Below are 24,089 nucleotides of genomic sequence, written 5' to 3'. Positions count from 1 at the left end.
ATACACTATTTTATTTTGTAAATTAATAAAATAATATAATCCCAATATTATTAGTTTGTAGAGTTTTTAGTGTATCTTCTTATAAAATATCTTTTTTATATTAAAACAAGTATAATTTTAAAACACTAATTTGGGAAACCTTTAGTGAGAGAGAGAGTGTAAAAAATTTCTCTCATCCTTTTAAATCTTTTAAATCTTTCAAATCTATTTATCTTTTGTTTTTTTTGTCGTAAATTTTTGGTCACGTGGTCACTTTTATCAGATTTATATTCGTTCTTAAACAAAAAATGTAATTTTACATACTCTTAACTAAGTGTTTACCCGTAATTTTACAGATAGTTATATTATATAAGAAAATAAATATTATTTTTACACTGTTATAATTTTTGAATAATAATTAGAAATTTAAAATTTTAATTTTTAATTTCAGTATTTAGATAATCAAAAATTTCAGTATATATTTTTAGAAGATATGTGAGATTTAAAATAGTTCAAAAATATAAATTTTAGTCATTAAAAATCTTTCTCTTACAAAAAAGAGTATTATAATTAATTCAGATAATTGGTTGTAGAATTACTTTATATTTTAGTTTAACACATGAAAAATTAAAAAATACTCTAACTCTCAAGAGAGAGAAAAAAAAAGTGTATTTTTTTGTGTAACTCCAATATGACCAATAAAATGATATGAGACTTTTGTCATGAAAGATCTTTTGTAAATGGTTTTGTGTGGGTTTTAAAAACATAAAAGTTATAATAATTCATTACCTACAAATATAATTATTTTATGTAATAATATAAAACCATTAAATTTATTTCTATAAAGCTAATCGATAAAAATAAAGAAATTGATAAAACATAAATATTATTTCTCTAATTCTACAATTAGTTACCATAAATCATTATTTGTAATATTATTTGTGTTATTTGGTAATTTGTAGTAATTAGTTTTAGCGATACCTTTTATTTTTAGATCTGATTAAAATAATAACTAATAAATGTTAACAACCAATCAAATCATAAACATTTTTTAAAACTTAACCTATTAAAGATACATAATCAAAAGTCAACTAAGTGGGTTCTCAATTAATATATAGTAGGATTTATCTCTTTAAAACTAAGGATAAATTTGGTTAAGAACTTAAGGTAAACATAAAAACATATATAGGAATATGTAATTTTGATATTACGGGCAAACACTTAGTTAAGAGTATGTAAAAACATCAACGAGGTTTCTCCAAAACCAAAGTATCCAACAGATTTTGATATTTTCATAGGAGTAGATACTTCACTTTCACATGCGAAGACTTCGAGATAATCTGACTAACTTTGATTCATTTTAGGTTTTGTTTCTTTAAAAGAGATATAACACTTGCAGAACGATGACATCCACTTTCGTCAACCATGGGTTATCGGTGTCTAGAAAGAGGTTCACCAATTAAAAAAGCTTATGAATAAAATGGCTCATGAGATTGCAAAACTTAAGAAACTTATATCCCGTCTTGAGCTTCATTGTATGAATTTATGTTCTATGTTGTTTTGTTTAGACTTGTCTATAATTAACTTGTTTAACCATTTCTTTATGTTGTTGTCATTCAGACTGTTTTACGGTTAACTTGTATTTGGATCTTAGTTGTTTTGATTCGTTAAACAAAGTTCTTCTCTTTAAGTTTTTCTGCATATTACTATTCGGATCCTATATAAAGAGTTTTGAGAATCAGATTCCTAATGATTGAAATATAAAGAATTTTGAGAGACAATCGAACACAATGATTAAGGTTAATAGTCCAAATAATGTTTACCCTTGAAAACACCATCATTAAGTTGTTAGAAATTTTTTTTCTGAGAAAATAGATTTTTTTTTTAACATCGAGGTTGTTAGTTAACTCGATCAGTAACCTTAGTGAAACTTATTTGTCCACACATACATCATGAAGTCGTATAAATAGATCGAATAATATGTATGCAGTATACACGTAGTCACATGGAGCAAAACGCGTAATGTCTTGTACTTTCTGTAGTCTATAGGGACGTGTCACGTCTTTGTCGTTTCCTTAGCCAATTTCGCATTTCACATTGTATGTTTTCAAGAACTTGAAATTTTGTATGTATATTATTCATAAAATGCATAGCAAAACACACGTCAGAAGAGGAATATACTGCACGTTAGTCGCTTCCCGGTAAGCACGAGGATGATTAACAATGACATCTTTCTCATTCTTGTGAAAAATATATAATGATATAATTGAACGAAAAGTCCACAAAATGTCACCTTCTTTCATTCTTTGCTAGACCGAAACTCTATCATTGCGATTATGAGAGTTTTAGTGGTTACTACCATATGCATACTATAATAGGATTTATAGTATGCATATGACATCTTTCTCATTCTCAGTAACGTGCTTATATATGATTGGCTGACTTAGACAAATTTAGAGAAAGAAAAGTCGGCATAGGTTTATAGTATGCATATGGTAGTAACCACTAAAGCGCATTAAAGTGAGCTAATAATACATCATGTCCAAAGAGGATCCGACCACAACATGGATGAATTATTATTGTTGTTGTTGTCATCGAGGAATCCCAAATCATTGGTCACTTCATCGTGGCTACTAATGAACTCGTCACCACTTTCAAATGAACTCTCAAAGGACATATTTTGTTGTCCTTCCTGTTGCTCTGATAAATTTGCTTGCTCCGTTTTATGTAATAGTTCGAGTAGATCTGATCTTTGGAGTTGCATGCTCACTAGCTCTACTTGAGTTTTCGCAAGTTGTGCTTGAAGCTCACACACTTGTTTCTGCAAATGGTAAATCGCTCCCGCACAGCCGTAAACCGGATCTCTCATCCTAGCTCCTGCTTCATAAACCATGCTATTAACCGTATCTGTTCTTTGAGATTCCGGAAGTTCCTGATAGCGAAGACAAACCGATATATATTTAGAAACGTATCATGTTTTCACTAAATATGCTTTTTAGAAGAGGATACAGATGAAATGATTGAACTTTTGTATTTAATATTAATAGTTATTTTGTGATATTATGTTAGACCGTAAATAAATCTTACATACTTTTTTAAGGTTAATGAAAAGAAATTGTTGAAATAGACATGTAAGAGGCTACCATCTCATGTTCTTTCAGCAGTTATACTGAATGTTGTATTAATTCTTTGCTTTGAAATCAATATAATCGATCAGTTGAAAAAAGACATGTAATGTAAGTGTACATAAGACTTTTTTTTAAGGGTTAAGATATGTTTATTTTTATATTGACATATATAATTAACAGGGAGAGGCTGCATGTAGCTTTGAGGAAAGGTTTTGTTGACATTTCATTCAATTTGGAGGGACTAGTTTATGTAACATGCTTGTGAACCCATATTGTTCAAGAACTAGACTTTTAACCTCTGTAACTTCATTTTCACATTTTGAAACGAATTTTCCAATTAAAAAATAAATTAAATGATTTATATACAGAGAACAAAAACACTTGCATTAACTACTAAAAAATAGCTTTATATTAGAAAAAACGATTTTATGAATAACTACGAGATTGTTTGTGTTAATTTCCCCTTATAATTTTGATGCTAAATACTAGTAAGCAAATGTAAAATATATGCTCATGTGCACACGTGTGTAATTACATACATAGAAATTACACACGTGTTGCAAGTAATAAATAAAGAAAAGAAAAGTACCTGCAAGAACTTAATAATGTTGCTAGCTCCGAAGACACGGTGGGCGATTATGAACTTCGCTGGATCCGTCGGAGGAAAATACGGGGCCAATACGCATTTATCGGCGCACCGGCGCCGCAAAATCTTGCAAGCCGCACAAGGGCTTAGCACTACCGTCTGTTGTTGTGGCTGCTCCGGCGAAAGAGGCGGCGGAGGTGAAGATGTGGGAGAAGCAGAGTTGGCAGGAGTGGTGGTTTTTGCCACGGCGGAGGAAGTAGGTGCAGCAACCGAAATGCCACCAAAAGTTTCCATCTTTAACATGATTCTTAATTTCTTGTGGGTAAACTGATAATTTTTTTTCTTTTGGTTTAATTGGTTGAGTTGTAAATAAGGAAAAAGTTAGAATGAAAGTAGTTTGTGAGCAAAAGTGTTCTGTGTTGTGTGAAGTGATTTTTTTTGACAACGGTTGTAAAGTGATTTATAGTAAGGAAGACTGTGGTAGTATTTATACCGATAGAGAAAATGATCATGTGACAGATAGAGAAGAATGATCATGTGATGTCATAAAACTGAACTAACCAACTTTAAAATAAATAATCAATTCAATAACTAAAAATGAACATTCATATTATTGATTTGAAGTTATTAAAACGGAATCATAATTATTTATATTTTAGAAGAGTTATTTCGATAATTGTAATCCACCAGCATATTTACAAATTACATTCACAATATTTTTATATGGTTTTTAGTTTGGCCGAGAGATTTTTGCTGCGAGATAATATAGAAAGTGAAGTTTAAGAAAGAAAATAGAAATCAAGGATCTAATGTTAAGTGGTTTGGGTCCGGAATCTGCATAGGTTTCGATTAACCTTTTGTTGTTAAAAAATGTTAAGTTTACGAAGTTTAGATAACTGCATTATAACTAATTATTAATATTTATAATAGTTATTAATAACTATTGCAATTATCTATTTACTTCACATACTAATTAGAAGTTGTAATAGTTAGTATTAAAATTTTCGATTAGCCTTTTAATTATTAATCATACTATTAAAAGTTTGGTGTACGATGATGACAAAAAAAAAATTTGGTGTACGATATGTTTGTTCAATATCATATCAGAAGAGCCAAAAACCAGGACAGGTAAATAATTATTTTTATTGAATTTCTGAATATGATCAATCCCAAAATTTAAACCATTCATTTGAATTTTACAAATGTAAACAAACCAAAACAATTCGTATTAAAGTCATTATGATGTTCATCAAAATTTATCAAATGTTTCACATAATAACTTGTTGTCAAAAATATACTCTCTTCGTTCCTAAATATAAGATGTTTTAGATATAACACGCTTATTAAAAAAAATATTTATTTATCTAAAACTTATTATTAAAATTATAAATTAAAACTACTCAACCAGTTACAAAATAAAACTATTAAATTTGATAAAATTAAAATTACTTAAAAATATAAAAAAAATTATATTGAAACATAAAAATTATTCTAAATATCTTATATTTTGGAACCGATGGAGTAGGATTCTGTGTTTCATTAACAATTATTTTAATGTTCAAAAATCAAATGACGTTGGTTAAATCGAAAAAAAGTTTGGAAGAGAAATGATTAGGTTAGCTTTACTCGAGAATGCCATGCCACAAGACGAATCAGCAGGTTGAATTTTAGGTAACATTGACGTCATATCTAATATATTAAAACAGAAGTCATGACTTCTTTTCATGTATGATTTTTTTAGTTTGGACCTTTGTTAGAAAATATCATATTTTACATAAGTTCATTATTATATATTTTAATATCTTTATCTTTTTATTTGAAATACAAATGAATATATTTAAAATGTTCTAACAAAAAAATTTTAAAATCTTCTTAGAATCTTTTTAAATTTACTTTCAAAAATTAGTTAGTTTTAATTCAAATTATCATAAAATATAATTAGAAATTAAAATTTATTATAGTTTTGGTTTATAAACGAAAATTTAAATAAATTAAATTAATTAATTTCAAAAATACATTTACTAATAATTTTAAAAGCTTTTGTTAGAAATAAATATTTATTTCTATTTTAATTTTTTCAAATTTGTTTTCTAATAAAATAAAAATCATGATATTTTGATGAGTGATATTTTTATTTGGACCATCATTTAAATTTAATATTAAATATATATCACTAATGCTAATATATATAATATTTTTAACTACTTTAATCATAATATCTTTTAATTTTTTTAAAAAAAATTAAAATTCTAACAAATCTTTTGAAAAAGATTATAATAAGATCTTAATTTTCATAAAATGAATATAAAAATGTTCAACTAATTTTGTAATTAGTAATGAAATGTTACTAAAAGAATAAAATTATATCCTATTTTATCAATTTTATAATAATATCTATCATTTTAAAATAAAAATGTTATATTGAACAAAATATGATAAAATTATTTTAAATTGATAAGTTAACATATTTTATTTTCATAAATATAAAATATTTATGCTAAAAATATAATATTTTGGTAGAACGGATTAATATTAGAAACTATATGATTCATGTATAAAAATTTAACTTATCTTAAACTTTTTAATATACAGTAATTTATTATATAAAATTAATACACATTAAAAGATTACTAAAAAATCTAGCGATTTGAATTACGGATCATGATTATAATAAATTAAATACAAAATTATTTTCATATATGTTGTTTCATGCATTAAAAATTTTTGTTTAGTAATCAAATGCAAATTTAATAGGACAAATATATAATAAGCAACATATATATGTGATGATTTTAATTTACAGCATGAAAACTATAAAATTATTATATTTGGTATAATTATACAAAAATTTAAATATGTGAGTAACATTAAAAATATATAATAATTATGTAAAAAAAATATCTATATAAATATATAAATGTGAAAATATATACCCGCACGGTTGTGCGGGTGGAAATCTAGTTTGGCTCATTAATACACGTCATAATCTGCGACTAATCAAATTGTTACTAAATATTATTATTTTAATATTGTTTTTAATAACTTAGTTTTTTGCTAAATATTCAATCTTTTATAAGCTGATATATAAAATGATGGTTATATAATGTATTTTTATTTGAGATATTCATTGTCCTTTTTCATAGTGAAAAATTCTTTGAATTTTTCTGTCGGAATTGATCATTTATTTTATTTAATATGTTTGTTTTGTTTTGCTAATCGATATACAGCAATTTAATTCTTTACTATATATGAAACTTGCTGTTTTTAGGATGCCAAACCATCCAAATATTATTTATTCACACTATTGATAACTTAAATTTCTAATTAATTATTCACACTGGGGTTTTGAAGCTTTTTTTTTCCATACTATCATTGGATTTGTTTCCTTCCTGCAACTTCGATCTCTCGAGTTTCTATCTTTCCTTGGTCCTCCACGTCCCCTACGACTGTCATCGTTTTCCCTGTGTAGTTTTCTTAAATCTTGAAAATGGTGCATGCTTTTTGGCAACCTTCTTATTTTCCTCTTCCGTTTCCATGTATCTTGAAGTTTGGTGAGAGCGTCTTCCAACGTTTTGGGCTTGCTAAGAAAGAGCTCTTCACGGAGGTGTGATTCATGCCATAGGCATTTTGTACTGTGTGTATACCTATACCGTTGCTTACGACAATGTTGGAAAGGATAGCTTTAAGTCTTTTGATGAAAGAGTAAAGTGATTCATCTTCCCTTTGGGACATTGTACACAGATCATTTCTCTATAAACATGCTTGAAGTTGCTGATAGTGCTGGCTCTAACCTCTCTCTATCGATCATTTTGAAGATTGCTGAAGTCGCTGCATCTTGCATCTGTACCTGGCTGTGGCGCACATTGTTCCTTTGACTCCAAATTTTGTAACAAAACTGTAACTGCGTGTAAAGAAGTCTTATAACGGTATTTAATCATATAAATATTTAATACAATCAGTCAATTAGCTCATTTGTACGTAACAGTGCAGTTAACAAATTGATTTGTTATACAACAGTAATGATTGAACGGAACTGTTTGTGCGTGGTCCTGTGGGTTAGTGGTGTAGGTTGGTTAAGATCCGGTTGAATTTGGTTTAGATCAATGGTTGTACTGTCTTTTTATTTTCCTTAAAAAATTTGTACAAGTTTATTTAAATTATACAATTAATTTGCTAAAACCCTTTGGCAAACAAAAACAATAATGATTGAAATCATTGGTCAAAGTTTGTGTGTTTAACCCATGTTGTAACAATAAAGACAAAAGCAGCGTGTCTGAGAGGCAGCGTGTCTGAGAGATACACCTTCGGTACGTTCAATAAATGCTGCGATAGAGAGAAAGCTCATCATAATCACATTCAATCATTTTCAGATTTGTTTTAATTCACTAGTACTCATTTGATTATTTATACTGGTCAAAAGGTTCTGGGTGTAACTGGTTATTCATATAAGGAATATTATGAATTAAAGGAATGATTATTTTTGGAATAAGAAAAAATGGAATGATAGATTAAATGGAATAAAAATTGAAAATATTTTTGGAATGATTTTCCATTCATTCACGAAGGATTATGATCCTGAATAAAAGGAACAACATTTACAAAGGATTTGTTTTTTTGTTCCATTCCAAAAATGGAATATATGGAATTGTTTCTAAAACGTTTTCATGGTAACTGGTAAACATTTTATGGAAACATGTGGAATAATCCATTCCAAAGAGTTTTATTCCACAAAATAGCATTCCAGTTGCACCCTCTGTTTTCTTAAGAATTGACTATGTGATTTGCATGTGTTTCCCTGTATAGGAGGCCAAAACCGGTAGGGCGGGAGGGTGCCATGTTTGCGTCAAGAGCTGGACTATATTGACTACCACTTAAAAACATTCTAACGAGAAAAAAAAACATTCTAACGGACTTACACCCAATTTCTTGTGTAGATATTAATTCCCAAATTCTAATTGAAGATGACAGATAGCCTTAATAAATTACTCTAAATTCTAGTTGATGATGTAAAACAAAGACATACTTGAATTTTAAACGATGTAAAACGATTAATGGCTAAAAGGTATATACATACTAAATCAAGGATTATTTGGCTTGTAAAATATGAGTCTATTAATTAAGGTGCATTCTTAAATCTCATGTGACTAAATTAATTCTTTTTAAATAAACTAACAACATATTCTGGAATTGTTCTCGCTCTCACCTAATATAGATAGTTTCTTATATGGTGAGTACATGTCAATCACGTTCACGATAGTCACGTTCACGATAGTCACGTTGATTTCATTTTACATTCACACATCAAGCATTTAATCACGTTAATGGTTTTAGTTTGTTATAACGCCAACCAGTGTCTATTGTTCTATGCTTTTGGATATAAATAGGTGCAGCCTGCAGTACATTTTAAAATGGTGGTAATGGTATTATCATGTTATAACGCCAATGGTTTTAGTCTTGATATATACATACCTACTAGGTGAATCTTCCATAATTAGATAATATTTTGCTTTCATTTTTAAATAAAATTTACCTCATTTTATAAATTATATATGAAATTTTTTTTTTTAAATTAATAATATTCTTTTTCCTATTTATAATTAATATATGGAAGCATGAAAAACTAGGATTAAAAAATTAAATAACAGTAAAAATTTGACAAATACTAAACATAATATAAATTCAATCTAAGAGCATAAAGAGATAATGTTTTGTAATTTATTATTTTTGTGTTTTTGTCTCACTATTTTCAAAATCTAAATTATAGATAATTTCAAATCCAAGTTTCCTAATATGATTATTACTATATAAAAGATTTTGATTCAAAATCTACATCCCATAAATAAAACTATGAAACAAAAGAACGTAATTACATTGATTACTAATATGAATATTGAAGTTTTATAATTTATAATATTGATTAAAAATCTATGTCTAATTTGCTGACAAAATTTTTATATCTAAGTTAATAAATTAGTTTTTATAAAAATAAACATTAGAATAAAAATTTGTTAGATACATACATATTAGTATATAATATATGAACTTTTTTTGTCAACTACGTATGTGAGCTTAGATAAGAAAACTATAGTTTTTTTTGGGTTCACCTTCTAGGGTGAACATGTAGGTTCACCAACCAATAATAGTTTGCAATCTCGTATTCAATATTATTTTTAAAGTAAACGAAAAAAATAATAATTTGTATTATATTTTTTAAAAAATAAAAAAATAAAAAATAGTAGTAGCTTCTAGAAAAAAATGAATTTTAAACAAAATACAATTTTTATTATTTTGTTTTTTTCTTTGAAAGCTGAATATGAAATGACAAACTATTATTTGTTGGTCAGCCTAAATGGTGAATCCAAGAAGAACTCAGAAAAATACTATGTTAAAACTATTATGGATGCGTATATTAAATTTTAATAAAAATGTATAACATGCAATAAAATTATTAACATATTCAACAAACTAATGCATAGAACTGAAAATAATCCATAATTTGCGTTCTAAGATACTTCATTATACTGATTTCATAATTAAGGTAGAAAAACTATTGACTAATATTAAAATTATATGTGTATATATATAATATTTTTAATAGTAGAATAAATATATAATTTCTAATAAAGAATAAAAAAAATTAATCGTGGAAGTTAATGTTACTTTTAAATGAGAAAGTAAATTAAACACTTTCAAATGCTTATTAAAATTCAATATAGTTTTATTGCTTGTTCACTTGCTTATCTACCCGCAATCTTAAAATTTTTAAAGTTACACAATAGGAACGGTATTTGCTATATAAAACCCCATGATAAAAACAATGTACGTACAAGTTAAATCAGATAAAAATAAACAAAACGGACACAACAAAATATTCCACATTCAAAATAAGATCATATGGTAAACATATCAGTATCATTACAACTATTGTGTACAAGAAAATCTCCTGACACATACAAGAAGAACTGAAGAAGGATGAGAAAGTGTTTCCATTAAATAAAGACAATAAGAGAAATGAATAACAATAATTAAATTAACACAATGTCAGAAAATATTCTTAACAACAAATAGAAACTAAAACATGGCGAAAATACAAACACACATCAAAAGTTAAACTAAACAAATATAATCTTTCCGCGTGTGGAGAATTTGTGAAATAACTAAGGTCTCAATAACCATTAAGAATATAACATTAATAATTGAGAAATAAAGTCAATAACTAAAATTACTATTTTTCATCTTTTTACCCACGTCAAACAAAAAGTATTATAAGTAAGTAAGTAACTAACTAACTAAAAAAAAACTATCATTTTTACAATATATACTATATTGTCCTTATGCTATTATTTACTAATTTTTTTTGGTTATTTCTTCCCCCAGAATCTTATTTGTTTAATATTTGTCAAACTATATAATAAATCAAATTTAAAATTCAACAAGAGAAAGTATCATCTTTTAATAATATGATTTGAAAAGTGTAGATAAAACACTATTAAAAATAGAAATAAATAATTTTAAATTTCTTCCGCCGTACTATATAAAATATATCATCATTATATTTTGTTCAGATCATTTCCGAAGAAATCATATATTTTTCCTTATTGATTTTATTTTATTTATGTATTTATTTTTAGTAGTTTTATATTATTTTCTTTAAAATAGATTTTCAAATTTACTATGTATTCAGTGTTTATATCAATATTGATCAACTAAAAGCATTTTTACACGTAGTTTTATTTATTACTCAGTCTAATCTAATTGTATTTAAAAACTAATCAATATATGATATCATATACCTTATAGTATCATATAATGTATCTATACTATATAAAGAAAGCATAACAATATTCAAATGGTATATCAACTTTCTGTTAGTTACTAATTTTCTCTTGTTGTCAATTATATTTATTTTGAGAGTTGATTACATAATGGACCACATTCTGTCTTTCTATTGCACTAAAAGACACATTGCACATGTGAAGCACTTTCCTTTGGTCAAAGACAAAAAACAGACGAATATACCCTTATCGAAGGCAGCTTGATTTTTTGATTTTCAAAGGGAAACCGGTTTGGCCTATGGAGCTCGGTTTATTTGTTTCCTAGGAGGCATTTATTGGTTAGGCTTATTGAGTGAAGTGCCTTAATCTTGACCGTCGGATCTGGATCTTGTGGTTTCAATCAAAGGCAAAAATTGAAACTTGAGAAGTAAGTCAGCTTTGATAAGGACGTGAATTTATTGTGTTGGATGTAGAGGAAGCGACCGAGCACACTAAGTTTTTGTCTTTATTGGAGCTGTTCTTGGCAGAAATTGAAGGTTTCAGTTTGTTCTTGTTTTTGGTTTGACATTTATAGATCCAACTGCATTTCCTTGAGTTGTGGATGGGTGGGCTGTGTACGGAAGGATTTTGGGTGGTAGAAGCGTGGATGGGTAAAACGTTGATGGGGAATGAAGGTGTTTGGAGATTGTGGATTGGTGAGGTGTGGATGGGTGAAGCATGGACGGGTGAAGCATGGACGGAGGAAGAGTGGACGGGTGAAACATTTATGGGGATGAAGGTGTTTGGGGATTGTGGATGGGTGAGGCGTGGATGGGTGAAGCGTGGACGGGTTCACCAGTTGTTGACTTGCTGTGAGAAGTTGAGCCGTAAAGCTGTGCCACGTATTGGCTGACGAGTGGAGAGTGGATGTGATCTTCCTCCATAGGAGTTAGCAACTGTGACAAGTACAGGAAGCAGCGGATATTTAAGAACGACGGAGTGGCGGAGAGTGTGTGAAGAACGCAAGGAGATGGAAGGAGAGACTGTAAAGAACTTAGATCTAGGGTTTTCAAAAATCGCCGCAAGAAGGAAGCGTTGGAGAGAGAGAGAGAATTGTAAAAGAGAGAGAGAGAAAAATGTGTTAATCTGAATTAAAGATAGGGTTGGTACAATTGGTAAACCAAAATATAGGATTTCAACCGGTTTGTTTTTTCTACTTTCTCTACCATAAGGGTATAAAAGACAATGACTAAGGAAGAAGTATGTCACATGTGCAATGTGTTTTGGAGAGTAAATTCAAAGACATAAAGTGTCTTGGAGAGTAAAAAAATCTTATTTTGACACCATTTTATTTTGTGAAACTACACATTTTGTGTTTAATTAATAAAAGATTAAATGTCAGCGAAACTTTAACGCGAAGGAAAGCGAACAAAACACCTTTTATTTTTTCGTTTGAGATGGCAAAAACTCGTTTTCTCATGGCAGTTGTGGACGGGAGCAAAAACTGAACTCCGATCTTCGACGGGAAACTTTTCAGATCCGATCGGAGAGAGTGAGCGAGAGCCCAAGTAAGAAGAGAAGAGAAGAGATGGATGATTTCTTAGACAAGTTGCCGCAGATGGATCTGATGCGGTCCGAGAAGATGACACTCGTCCAGCTTATCATCCCCGTCGAGTCCGCTCACCGTTCCGTTACTTACCTCGGCGAACTCGGCCTCTTACAGTTCCGCGACGTGAGTGTTGTTGTGAACCTCAGATCCGCCTTCTTCTCTTTTACAAAACCGATCGAATCTGTTGCTGTTTCCTTCGTAATTTATCGGTTTAGACGATTAGCAATTAGTGGAAGCTTGAGATGGTTGATCTCACAATGTAGGGGGAGTCATTGTTGCATTTGATCCCTAAACTTCCACTGCGAGTGGACATATGCTTAGTGATGATCTTTGAACTGAATTGAATTTAGCATTAACGAATCTTCGTTAGATCAGTTTATACTGGGGTTACGAGTGAGATATGGTGAATCTGATACACTCTACCTTTGTTTCCTTAACAGCTAAATGCAGATAAAAGTCCTTTTCAGCGGACATTTGCTACTCAGGTATCAACTCAACGTTCTTTGTACTTCTACTACATTCGATTCCAGAGCGCTGTTGTATGTGATTCTTGTTTGAGAATTGTATCTCTATTCAAGTGTCACCTACATAACTAATGGTGGTTATTTAACTTTGTTGTAGAAAATTTGAAAAAGATTTCTTCTGGAGAGTTCATTTATTTCTCAACTGTAATCGTAGTAGATTCCTTTTTTCTTTTGTATTATGTTAACTCCCACGCAGGGATATGTTGTTTACCAAGCAATGATTATCCATATAGTGAGAAACTGGATAGTGATGAATGTTTTCTCTTCCCTATATTCCTAGTTTTTCTTGAACAGATTAGTTACTAAATATTGCTTTTATTCCAAGCTGAATTACCCCCTCAAAGTTTTAGGAGTGAGTGAGTGTATATGGGCTGGGCATTACTTGATTGCTGCACTGAAATATGTTTCCGTGATACAACTTTGACATGACGATGCTAAATCTCGTGTTTCGAAAAAAAATAAGACGATGCTAAATTGATAATTTGGATGTCTAGCGGTATGTGGTGAAAATTCCTTAGGCACAGAGCTTCTTTGTTTATGTTATTGGGGGGTTTTAACAGGTAAAACGATGTGGAGAGATGTCACGAAAGCTGCGTTTTTTCAAAGATCAAATTGATAAAGCTGGTCTAAGATGTTTACAACGCCATGAATTAGAACCGAACATTGAGCTTGGAGATTTAGAGGTAAATAAGTATTTGGGTATGCCTCTTTTATTGGGGTATGAGGCGTTATTTTTCTCTGTATCTTCAATTGTTTTCTTCGGCAGAGACAACTTGCTGACCACGAGCATGAGGTACTGGAAATGAATTCAAACAGTGAAAAGCTTCGGCAGACATATAATGAACTTCTTGAATTTAAGATAGTTCTTCAAAAGGTACGTGTATTCGTCTTTCGTTCTCAGATTTATATCTAGTAACTGGAAAACGATAGGAAAACGTATCGTTTTTCCTTCTACAGTGAAAGATTCTTGATGGATTGATAAGTTATATAGTGCAGTAGCTGTTGTCCGTTTTTATCCAATTTTTTGTTGATCAGATGTGCGCTCATCGTCCTCTGTTTTATGCTTAACTTTCTTATATATTGCTACTTGGCTACTCTATAGGCAAGTGGTTTCCTCGTCTCAAGTAATGCTCATGCAATTGGAGATGAAACAGAACTACATGAAAGCACCTACTCAAATAACGGTTTTATTGAGTCCTCTTTACTAGAGCAGGTGATTGCATGTTAAACTCTCCATTTTACTGCTGTTATCCGGATCTGAAAAATCATCTTTACTAATATTTTAGTTATGTTCTTCTCAGGAAATGAGGCCCGAACCCTTGAATCAGTCAGGACTGAGATTTATTAGTGGAATCATTAACAAAGACAAACTTCTTAGGTTTGAAAGAATGTTGTTTCGTGCAACAAGAGGCAATATGCTTTTCAACCAAACACCCTCTGATGAGGAGATAATGGATCCTTCAACATCAGAAATGGTGATGTTAATCTCTTGTTTTCTCACACAGCATCTTTATCTCCATAATATTCATATCCTATTCCGGTGAGATGTTTATCACGAACTGGTTTTGTGCTCATAGGTGGAGAAAATTGTATTTGTGGTTTTCTTTTCTGGGGAGCAAGCAAGGACAAAAATATTGAAAATATGTGAAGCATTTGGTGCAAATTGCTATCCTGTCCCCGAGGATATAACAAAGCAGAGGCAGCTTACGAGAGAAGTAAGTTGGATATTCGAAAACTAGTTCTTTATCTTTATTCAGGGAGAGCTATAATTTATTCCATGATATGTGTATGCGATTCTTGCACATTGCTTTCTTCTTCATATGATTTTCGTTGTTGGCTTTTGTATCCCAATCATTTGCGATTAGTTGCTGTATCACATTTTGTTATTTGAAGAATACCAATATTACTTATCCTGATCAGTAGTGCTAGTGACTGTTAGTTACTACATTATATAGTGCTCCTAAAATATCAATATCTGGTGTATAGGTTTTATCCCGACTCTCTGATCTGGAAGCCACTCTAGATGCTGGATCTCGCCATCGGAATAATGCTCTTAATGTTGTTGGTTACAGCTTGACTAAATGGATGACCACGGTAAAAAATAGCATCTGCAACTATTTTTGTATATATAGAATTATCTTTCTGGTTAAGTACATCGGAGATTGTATGGTCCATACAGTATGGACAAGTCATGATTTTAGGTGGCCTTTTGCTGCTAGGTTCGGAGAGAAAAAGCGGTTTATGATACTCTGAACATGCTCAATTTTGATGTAACCAAAAAATGCCTTGTTGGTGAAGGTTGGTGCCCCACATTTGCTAAGACCCAGGTACACTACAGTGTTTTGCTCCCTTTTACATCAACTACTATGATTTTCTTGCAAGTGAAATTCATCAACAATTATGTGCAGATTCATGAGGTTCTTCAGCGAGCCACTTCGGACAGCAATTCGCAAGTGGGCGTTATATTTCATGTAATGCATGCGGTAGAATCACCTCCCACCTATTTCAGAACGAACAAACTTACTAATGCGTTCCAGGAGATTATCGATGCTTACGGGTTAGTTCCACTATTAGCATTACCTAGCACTATCGTATTGTTCCACGAGCATGGAAAAGCCTCATCATTTAGATGCAAGTGTTTAGAACCTTGTGTCCCTCATCATGCATATATGATTGTAGAAGGGTACCTGGCTGCTTTCTAACGAAGCTGAACTTTCTTCATTCCGTATCTTCTTAATCATGTTACCTTGATTGCATGTGCGTTTTTAGTTCTGCTTCTCACCATCTCATGTATGTTTGACTTTATGGTTACTTGCAGTGTTGCAAGATATCAAGAGGCAAACCCGGCAGTTTATTCAGTTGTCACATATCCCTTTTTGTTTGCGGTTATGTTTGGGGATTGGGGTCATGGTCTATGCTTGCTGCTAGGAGCGTTGTATCTTCTTGCTCGTGAAAGGAAGCTGAGTAAGCAGGTATGATTGGCACCCAATTTTTGCTGTATCAGTTGAATGAAAAACTGGTGATGATAATGGCTTCGAGCATGGGTTGTTTACTTCTCAAAAATAAACCATCAATAACGTAGAGCTTTATTTTGTTTTGATTAGTGGCTGATTGAAAGTGTATCTTTGGTTTTGAAGTTAGCTGCAGTAATAGTAGGTTGCAATTTTCTGCTCTCGATTCTGATGTGATTCCATGTGCTCTGATAGGCCTTTGGTTTTCCAAATGAGAGAGATGGTGATTTTCGGTTATCCAGAATTGGTTTAGACCATATGGATAATAATTACATTTAGTTTTCCTTTTCACTCTAGGAAAAAGATTAACCTTAGAAAAAATAACCTTCGTGGTGTGGATATCAATGACCTTCTGTGAAATTTCTATCCATGTGGTGTGATTTTGCTGTGTCTTATCGTTACCAGAAACTTGGAAGCTTTATGGAGATGCTCTTTGGAGGCCGCTATGTAATCTTACTAATGGCACTTTTCTCAATATATTGTGGGCTTATCTACAATGAGTTCTTCTCTGTTCCTTTCCATATCTTTGGTGGCTCAGCTTACAAATGCAGAGATACGACTTGTAGGTATATGCATGTCTGAATCTTGATCTCTCTAGTGGGCAGTCGAGTCTTTTATTATTATTCTGCTTGTTGCTGATATACATATTATTGTATGCCCAGTGATGCTTACACAGCTGGTTTGGTCAAGTATCGTGATCCATACCCTTTTGGGGTAGATCCTAGTTGGCGTGGAAGTCGTTCAGAACTGCCTTACTTAAACTCTCTTAAGATGAAGATGTCTATTCTACTGGGGATTGCTCAGATGAATCTTGGACTAATATTAAGTTTCTTCAATGCTCGATTCTTTGGCTCTTCATTAGACATAAGGTTTGTTCTTTGTTGTATTTTTATCTTCCCATGCTCCTGTTTCTAAGACTACAGGGATGACTTAGGTCTTTGTGATGTGCCATCAGGTATCAGTTTATCCCCCAGATGATATTTCTAAACAGCCTATTCGGTTACCTCTCACTACTGATCATCATCAAGTGGTGCACTGGTTCTCAAGCAGACTTGTATCATGTCATGATCTACATGTTTCTAAGTCCCACCGAAGAACTTGGTGAAAATGAGTTGTTCTGGGGCCAACGTCCACTTCAGGCACGATTTCCTCTCTTTTAAAAAAAAAAAAAATTCAAATGTACATAAGCTTTTGCTCCATCCTTACTCGTCTAAACCACTCTAATCTGCAGATTCTGTTATTACTTTTGGCATTCATTGCTGTTCCATGGATGCTTTTTCCAAAACCTTTTGCACTCAGGAAAATTCACATGGAGGTACCTCCAGTTTCACTGCATCTGTTTTGTTTAACTATTCTTTTCATGGACTCTGGGCTTATCAATGGATGAAAAACTTTCTATAGAGGTTTCAAGGTCGCACTTACGGCCTTCTTGGTACTTCTGAGGTGGATCTAGATGTAGACCCAGACTCAGCGAGAAGCCACCAGGAAGAAGAATTTAACTTCAGCGAGATTTTTGTACATCAATTGATTCACTCCATAGAGTTTGTTCTAGGTTCAGTATCTAACACAGCGTCTTACCTTCGTCTCTGGGCACTTAGGTAAACTTACTGAACGTTTCTGCTTTGTTTTTCTAATGAACGTTTCTAATATAGTCTTTGTCTTTTAATCTGATATGAACAGTTTGGCTCATTCGGAACTGTCAACGGTCTTCTACGAGAAAGTTCTTCTTCTTGCATGGGGGTGAGTAGATTAGCTTAATTTCATGTTTAAAACTTTAAACTATTGAGTTCTTACATGTTTCTGGAATCAGGTATGAAAACATTTTGATACGGTTAATAGGAGTGGTGGTGTTTGCATTTGCAACAGCGTTTATACTTCTGATGATGGAAACGCTAAGTGCGTTTCTTCATGCGCTGCGACTTCACTGGGTAGAATTCATGGGGAAGTTCTTCCATGGAGATGGTTACAAGTTCAAGCCTTTCTCGTTTACTTTAATCTCAGATGACGATGAATAAAGAATCCTCCCCAGCCATTGCACATTCCATTTCCCCCCCTCAAATATACCACCCAGAAAAAGAAAAAAGAATATATAGAAGAAAAATTGGCTTTTCCAAAACAGATTATACGGTAACATCGTTTTTTACATTTTTAATCAGTTAACCCAATCTTTTGAAACTGGTATTTGTAGTTAATGTCTAAAGTGGATGTCTGTGCGTTTTCCCCTAAAAGCAGAACAAAGTAGATCACTTTGAGTTTCTTTTTTATTTATTTTTTCAAAAAGAAATGAATCATATACATACATTTTTACCAAAAAAAAAGAACTTTATGCCGGCAAATCATTTACCCTTTTGTTTAAACACAACATCCTAGAATGAAACCAAAAAGTTAATTTTCATTTAACTAAATGTCAAAAAAGAATAAAACTACTAGATTGGGCCTTTGAAATAAAAAGGTGAATTTTTTTTTTTTTGTGTGCGCAAAAACTTGATTTTTTCAAAAGTGGAAACAAAATATTTCCAAATGAAAATTTTCTCAAAAGTGGAAACAAAATATTTCCAAATATTTTCATAAATACACTTCCCATATTTTTGGAACTATCCATTCTGCAGATTGTAGATTTTGAGTAATGTGTAGATTATTTGTTCTACATATTTTCGAATGATAGATTAAGCGTAAAATGTGTATTCAAAATATTTTTAGATTACTAATATTTTCGTAAATCACTTATTCTAATCTTAATAGATTTAATGATAAACATGGATGACTTATTTTAATCATAGTAGATTTAACGAAAAACGTGGGAAAATGAGAACCACATAAAGTCTTAATAGATTTAATGACAAAGAAATTATGGAAAGACTTGGGGAACATGGCTACTCATCTTAGTTATATGTGTCCATTTCGTTGGTAAGCAAAAATATTAAAATAAATATGACTCGGGAAAATGAGAACCATATAAAGGGAAAAGTAGATATGGAAAGACTTGAGGAACAAGGCTATTCATCTTATATTAAATGGAGTCATTACCAAAGTTTCAACTAGAGATTTTTGCATTACTAGAAGAAGAAAAAAGCACACTATGAGTTCTCTACTTCTCAGCCGTCTCTCTAGGCTCTGTCTGAGGAAACCACCTAAGCTAGGAGTTGTAAGCCACTCTCTCTTGTCTTTTCAATTTGTTATTTAATACTTTGTTTTTATCTGATGTTGGATTTTACTCTGCAGAAATACCTATGCGGCGCTCGATTCCTGTCAGAAACCTCTATTTGCCGCATCGTACGCGCTGATCATTGGCAGTATAGTTCGAGGGATGAGAGTGTCGGCAAACTTGTGATTCACAATGTTAATGCTTCGGACTCTGAGGACGACGAGGTTTTGGAAAAGATGGTGCCCATGGAGTTGATGACAGGATCAGGAACGATAGGAGCATCCCATGGGTGGGTAGCTACTTTTAAAGAGAGCATAGTGTGTCTTCAAGACGATCTAAACCCGAGAGCGTCTAACTCAGATCCGAAGCGAATCTCTCTGCCTCGTCCCCAAACGCTGCCTCATTGCCAAACCCAACTGGTAACCAACGTGGCAATGTCCTCCTCTTCTCCTGAGGACGATGACTGCATTGTGGCCGTCAAATTCGTTGGACCTCAACTCAGCCTGTGTAGGCCTGCTGAAAAGAGTAAAAAGTGGGTCAACATCAGAATCGAAGACCCGGGCTTCTTCAACTCCCGTGTGATGTACTCAAAGAGAGATAAGATGTTCTCCATGCTGGATTGTGTAGGCACACACATAGGATACTGGGATCTTGAAAAACACAGATCGCGTAACTTGGGGAGTTTTTCCTACTACTACGAAGAGTTTGTGCAGTCGCAGTTGCAGCAGCTGTCTCAGTGTTACAGGACCGAACACTTGGTGGAGGCACCCACAGGTGAAACTTTTATTGTTAAGTGGTACTCAGATCTCCTGTGGGGGAGCGAGGGCAATTTTGGTAATCCGCGTTGGCAGCGTTTCATGGTGTTCAAGATACGATATGATCAAATTTGCACCGCCGTTTCCACTAAGGACATTGGAGATCTCTGTATTTTTCTCTCCACCAAAGGCGAACCTTTCTCTGTAAAGGCTAGCTTGTATGGCCTTAACCCAAACTACATCTATTACGTGGGCCACTTTAACTTCGGAAAAGTCAATATCCGCGATAATGTCTGGGTTGGTGGACATGGCTTTTCCCCTGCCCCTTACTTCATTCCACCTCAATCCTCTTAATTGTGTTTCTTTATTTTTTCGCATTTGGATTACAATGGAAACTCACTCGCACTTCTATTGTATAGTCTGACTTTACTTTTAAAAGTTATGTGGAGTTTGAGCATCACAATTATACAACAACTCTTCCTATTTTGATTGAGATTGTTGTTAGTTAATTAATTATATGTATGACAAATGTTATGAGAGCTAAGTCACACTGGGATTGTTCTGGTGAGATGCGCAATATCAACATACTTGTTGCATATGCCACTCCGGCTAGAAAGTGTTTATTAACAAGATCTCCCAGTGTTTTGAAAAAGAAACAAGATCTCGCTTCCTTGCAAAGAAACTGAATTAGATACTAAATACTTTTTTATGTTGGTTTTGATGGCTTCAGTGCCTATGTTGAACTTTAACAAAATGCCGTGGACCATTTTCAGGTAGATTTCCGATGGAGACGTCTGTTAGAGAGACGAAATTTTGGACACGATGAAATTTTCACCATAAACAATTTAAAATCATGTATTCTTTTGTTAAAATCAGAATTGCTTTAAATGAGAAATAAAAGTTCCAAAATGACTAAAATAAAAAAGCTTGTAAAAGTTTTAGATTTAGCTAATTAATAAAAATTAGCAAATGTTTCATTTTGAATATTGTGGGTTAGAATTTGAAATTAAATTTGTTAATTGGAAATTATGTCAATTTAACTTATTGGATTATTCTTATTCATAACAATTTTTATATGTTTATTCAAATAAAATTATAAACCCAAGCAAAATACACTAATGGTTGTTGACTTGGTCAAAGTCACAATTTTACTTTGCAAACTAATATACGAGTATCATGAATATTTTCGTAAATCACTTATTTTAATTTTAATAGATTTAATGACAAACATGGATGACTTATTTTAATCATAGTAGATTTAACGAAAAACGTGAGAAAATGGAACCACATAAAGTCGAAAGGAGTTATAGAAAGACTTGGGGAGCAAGGCTACTCATCTTAGTTATATGGATCCATTCGTTGATAAGCAAAAATATTAAAATAAATATGACTCGGGAAAAAGAGAACCACATAAAGGGAAAAGTAGATATGGAAAGACTTGAGGAACAAGGCTATTCATCTTATATTAAATGGAGTCATTACCAAAGTTTCAACTAGAGATTTTTGCATTACTAGAAGAAAAAAAAACACACTATGAGTTCTCTACTTCTCAGCCGTCTCTCTAGGCTCTGTCTGAGGAAACCACCTGAGCTAGGAGTTGTAAGCCACTACTCTCTCTTGTCTTTTTAATTTGTTATGTAATACTTTGTTTGTTCTTTAATTTTCGTTTTTTTTTTTTTCTGGTGCCGGATTAATCCGCAGAGACACCTCGTTGGTGCTCGTTTCTTGTCGGAAACCCCTCTATGTCACATCTACGGTGCTGAACATTGTGGAGAGAATTGGGTTGACGGGGATATCGGTAGACTCATGATTACAGATTTTTCTGGGCCAAGCTGTTGGACTAGGGTTTTGGAAAAGACGGTGCCCATGTACATGATGGCAGAAACGGGAACGATGGGAGCATCACATGGCTGGGTACTTACTTCGAAATACGGCCCGTATCTTTCAGATGATCTCAACCCTGGAGTGTCGGAATCAGACTTTTCGGGAATCGTACTGCCTGATTTTGAAACCCTGCCTCATTGTCAAACCGAACTGGTAACAAACGTGGCCATGTCATCCTCTTCTCCTGATGACGAAGACTGCATCTTGGCCGTCAAATTCGTTGGACCTCAGCTCAGCCTATGTAGGCCTGCTGAAAAGAATAAAAAGTGGGTCAACATCAGAATCGAAGACCCGGCCTTCTTCAACTCCCGAGTCATGTATACAAAGAGAGATAAAAAGTTTGCCATGCCCGCTTATGGGGGCACACACGTTGGATACTGGGATCTTGGAGAAAACTTGGAGAAACCAAAGCTGTGTAGAAGAGGCCTTTACACTCCTCAGTTGTTGCAGTCAGAATGGGAAGAATTAGATTTGTGTTGCACGGTCGAAGAGTTGGTGGAGTCACGATCGACGCAAGAAATGTTTATGATTAAGCGGTTCAGAAAGAGAAATAACAACAAGGGAGGGAGGATGGAAGAGCATCAAATCTGGGTGTTCAAGCAAGGTCTTAACAGATGTAACCCACTGCAATGGTGCTACACTACTGACATTGGAGATCTCTGCATTTTCCTCTCCAAGTCTGAACCTTTCTGCCTCAAGGCTAGCTCGCACCAGAAATGCCAAAATTCAATCTATTTCATTGATAAAAGCGAACGCGGAATATTCACTCTCGGGGGTAAGTGTAAGACAAGTAACTTCTCCAATTTCACTGCCCCTTACTTCATTCCACCTCAATCTTACCTCAATGCTAATCGTAGCAATCCATCGAATTCTCCCTAAGCTTGCTTGCTTGCTTGCATATCAACCAGCTCTGCTTCAATTTTTTTTTATGTATTATCCATGATGCTTTGGCTACTATGGAATTGGAAATTCTAAATTTTAGTTATGAATGAGTAATGCAATCTCAATACATCCATGACAAGCCTTGCCTAAAATATACAGACGTTGCACCACCACTAGCACCTAGCTCTTCTTGAAACATGAGTACTAGCTTCAACCACAAGCAACTCCATCTTTTGAGTCTTAGCAAGTGGTCTCAATCCATCGTCTGTGATTTCCAAACACGTTGATCATTTCTACACAGTGAAAGAAACAAGACTAGTTGCAATATATGCAAGAGTAAAATAATATTAGATGAAAATAAACTATACTGAATAATGTTAACATGTTTATTTGTTTGGTAATGACAAATAGATTTACAAAGGCTTTGTGTGCCAAGTGAACGCAGGGTTGGTTAACCCCATCAGATGATGGGTGCCATCAACGTCGTGTTCACGTCGGACCTTTAGACCTTTACGGTCCGTTCTTGGATAGTATTGCTGGTTGCACCTTCGTCCGATGATGTTTCTGTAGCCAGGTGCTATGTTCTGTTGTTTAATCGGTTTGTTTAGCTTGTTTCTTATATGCGGCCTTAGTCTCAGGGGATATTTTTGTTTCTGCCTGTTTAGTGTATGTACTTTCTCGTGTTCATCTTGGTTTGCTAACGAAATTTACAGAGGAAAAAAAAAGTGTTGTCTCCTTCTCCTAATCCATTGAGGGTTCCAAAAAGAGGCAGCCAAATGTGTCGCATTCTATTATCACTCACTCACTCACTCTCTTTAGGTTCCTTTCAAAA

At 32.7% G+C, this 24,089-nt stretch overlaps 4 protein-coding genes across 4 annotated transcripts; 3 read left to right on the top strand and 1 right to left on the bottom strand.

The window, feature by feature from the left end:
* Nucleotides 1-253: 253 nt before the first annotated feature.
* LOC103858293 (LOB domain-containing protein 11) lies at nucleotides 254-5,573 on the bottom strand. Its single transcript, XM_009135627.3, has 2 exons — nucleotides 3,697-5,573; nucleotides 254-2,911 (listed from the first exon to the last, which is right to left on the bottom strand). Exons 1-2 carry the CDS (start codon nucleotides 3,994-3,996, stop codon nucleotides 2,516-2,518), a joined length of 696 nt encoding a protein of 231 aa, XP_009133875.1. The 5' UTR covers nucleotides 3,997-5,573; the 3' UTR covers nucleotides 254-2,515.
* Nucleotides 5,574-12,843: 7,270 nt separating this feature from the next.
* LOC103858292 (V-type proton ATPase subunit a1) lies at nucleotides 12,844-18,848 on the top strand. The gene is made up of 18 exons (XM_009135626.3): nucleotides 12,844-13,179; nucleotides 13,497-13,541; nucleotides 14,141-14,263; nucleotides 14,347-14,454; nucleotides 14,683-14,793; nucleotides 14,882-15,055; nucleotides 15,158-15,295; nucleotides 15,567-15,674; nucleotides 15,800-15,907; nucleotides 15,989-16,137; nucleotides 16,399-16,552; nucleotides 16,997-17,157; nucleotides 17,254-17,460; nucleotides 17,547-17,730; nucleotides 17,823-17,906; nucleotides 17,993-18,189; nucleotides 18,272-18,331; nucleotides 18,402-18,848. The coding sequence occupies exons 1-18, from the start codon at nucleotides 13,036-13,038 to the stop codon at nucleotides 18,604-18,606; spliced, it is 2,460 nt and encodes an 819-aa protein (XP_009133874.1). The 5' UTR covers nucleotides 12,844-13,035; the 3' UTR covers nucleotides 18,607-18,848.
* A 238-nt stretch (nucleotides 18,849-19,086) lies between these two features.
* LOC103858291 lies at nucleotides 19,087-21,039 on the top strand. The gene is made up of 2 exons (XM_009135625.3): nucleotides 19,087-19,736; nucleotides 19,814-21,039. The coding sequence occupies exons 1-2, from the start codon at nucleotides 19,671-19,673 to the stop codon at nucleotides 20,843-20,845; spliced, it is 1,098 nt and encodes a 365-aa protein (XP_009133873.1). The 5' UTR covers nucleotides 19,087-19,670; the 3' UTR covers nucleotides 20,846-21,039.
* Nucleotides 21,040-21,363: 324 nt separating this feature from the next.
* Nucleotides 21,364-23,390, top strand: LOC117125658. Its single transcript, XM_009135624.3, has 2 exons — nucleotides 21,364-22,090; nucleotides 22,193-23,390. The coding sequence occupies exons 1-2, from the start codon at nucleotides 22,025-22,027 to the stop codon at nucleotides 23,252-23,254; spliced, it is 1,128 nt and encodes a 375-aa protein (XP_009133872.1). The 5' UTR covers nucleotides 21,364-22,024; the 3' UTR covers nucleotides 23,255-23,390.
* The last annotated feature ends 699 nt before the right edge of the window (nucleotides 23,391-24,089 follow it).

The sequence above is a fragment of the Brassica rapa genome, chromosome A03 (genome assembly GCF_000309985.2).
Source record: "Brassica rapa cultivar Chiifu-401-42 chromosome A03, CAAS_Brap_v3.01, whole genome shotgun sequence".
NCBI lineage: Eukaryota > Viridiplantae > Streptophyta > Magnoliopsida > Brassicales > Brassicaceae > Brassica > Brassica rapa.
This window is presented reverse-complemented; position numbering and strand designations above follow the sequence as displayed.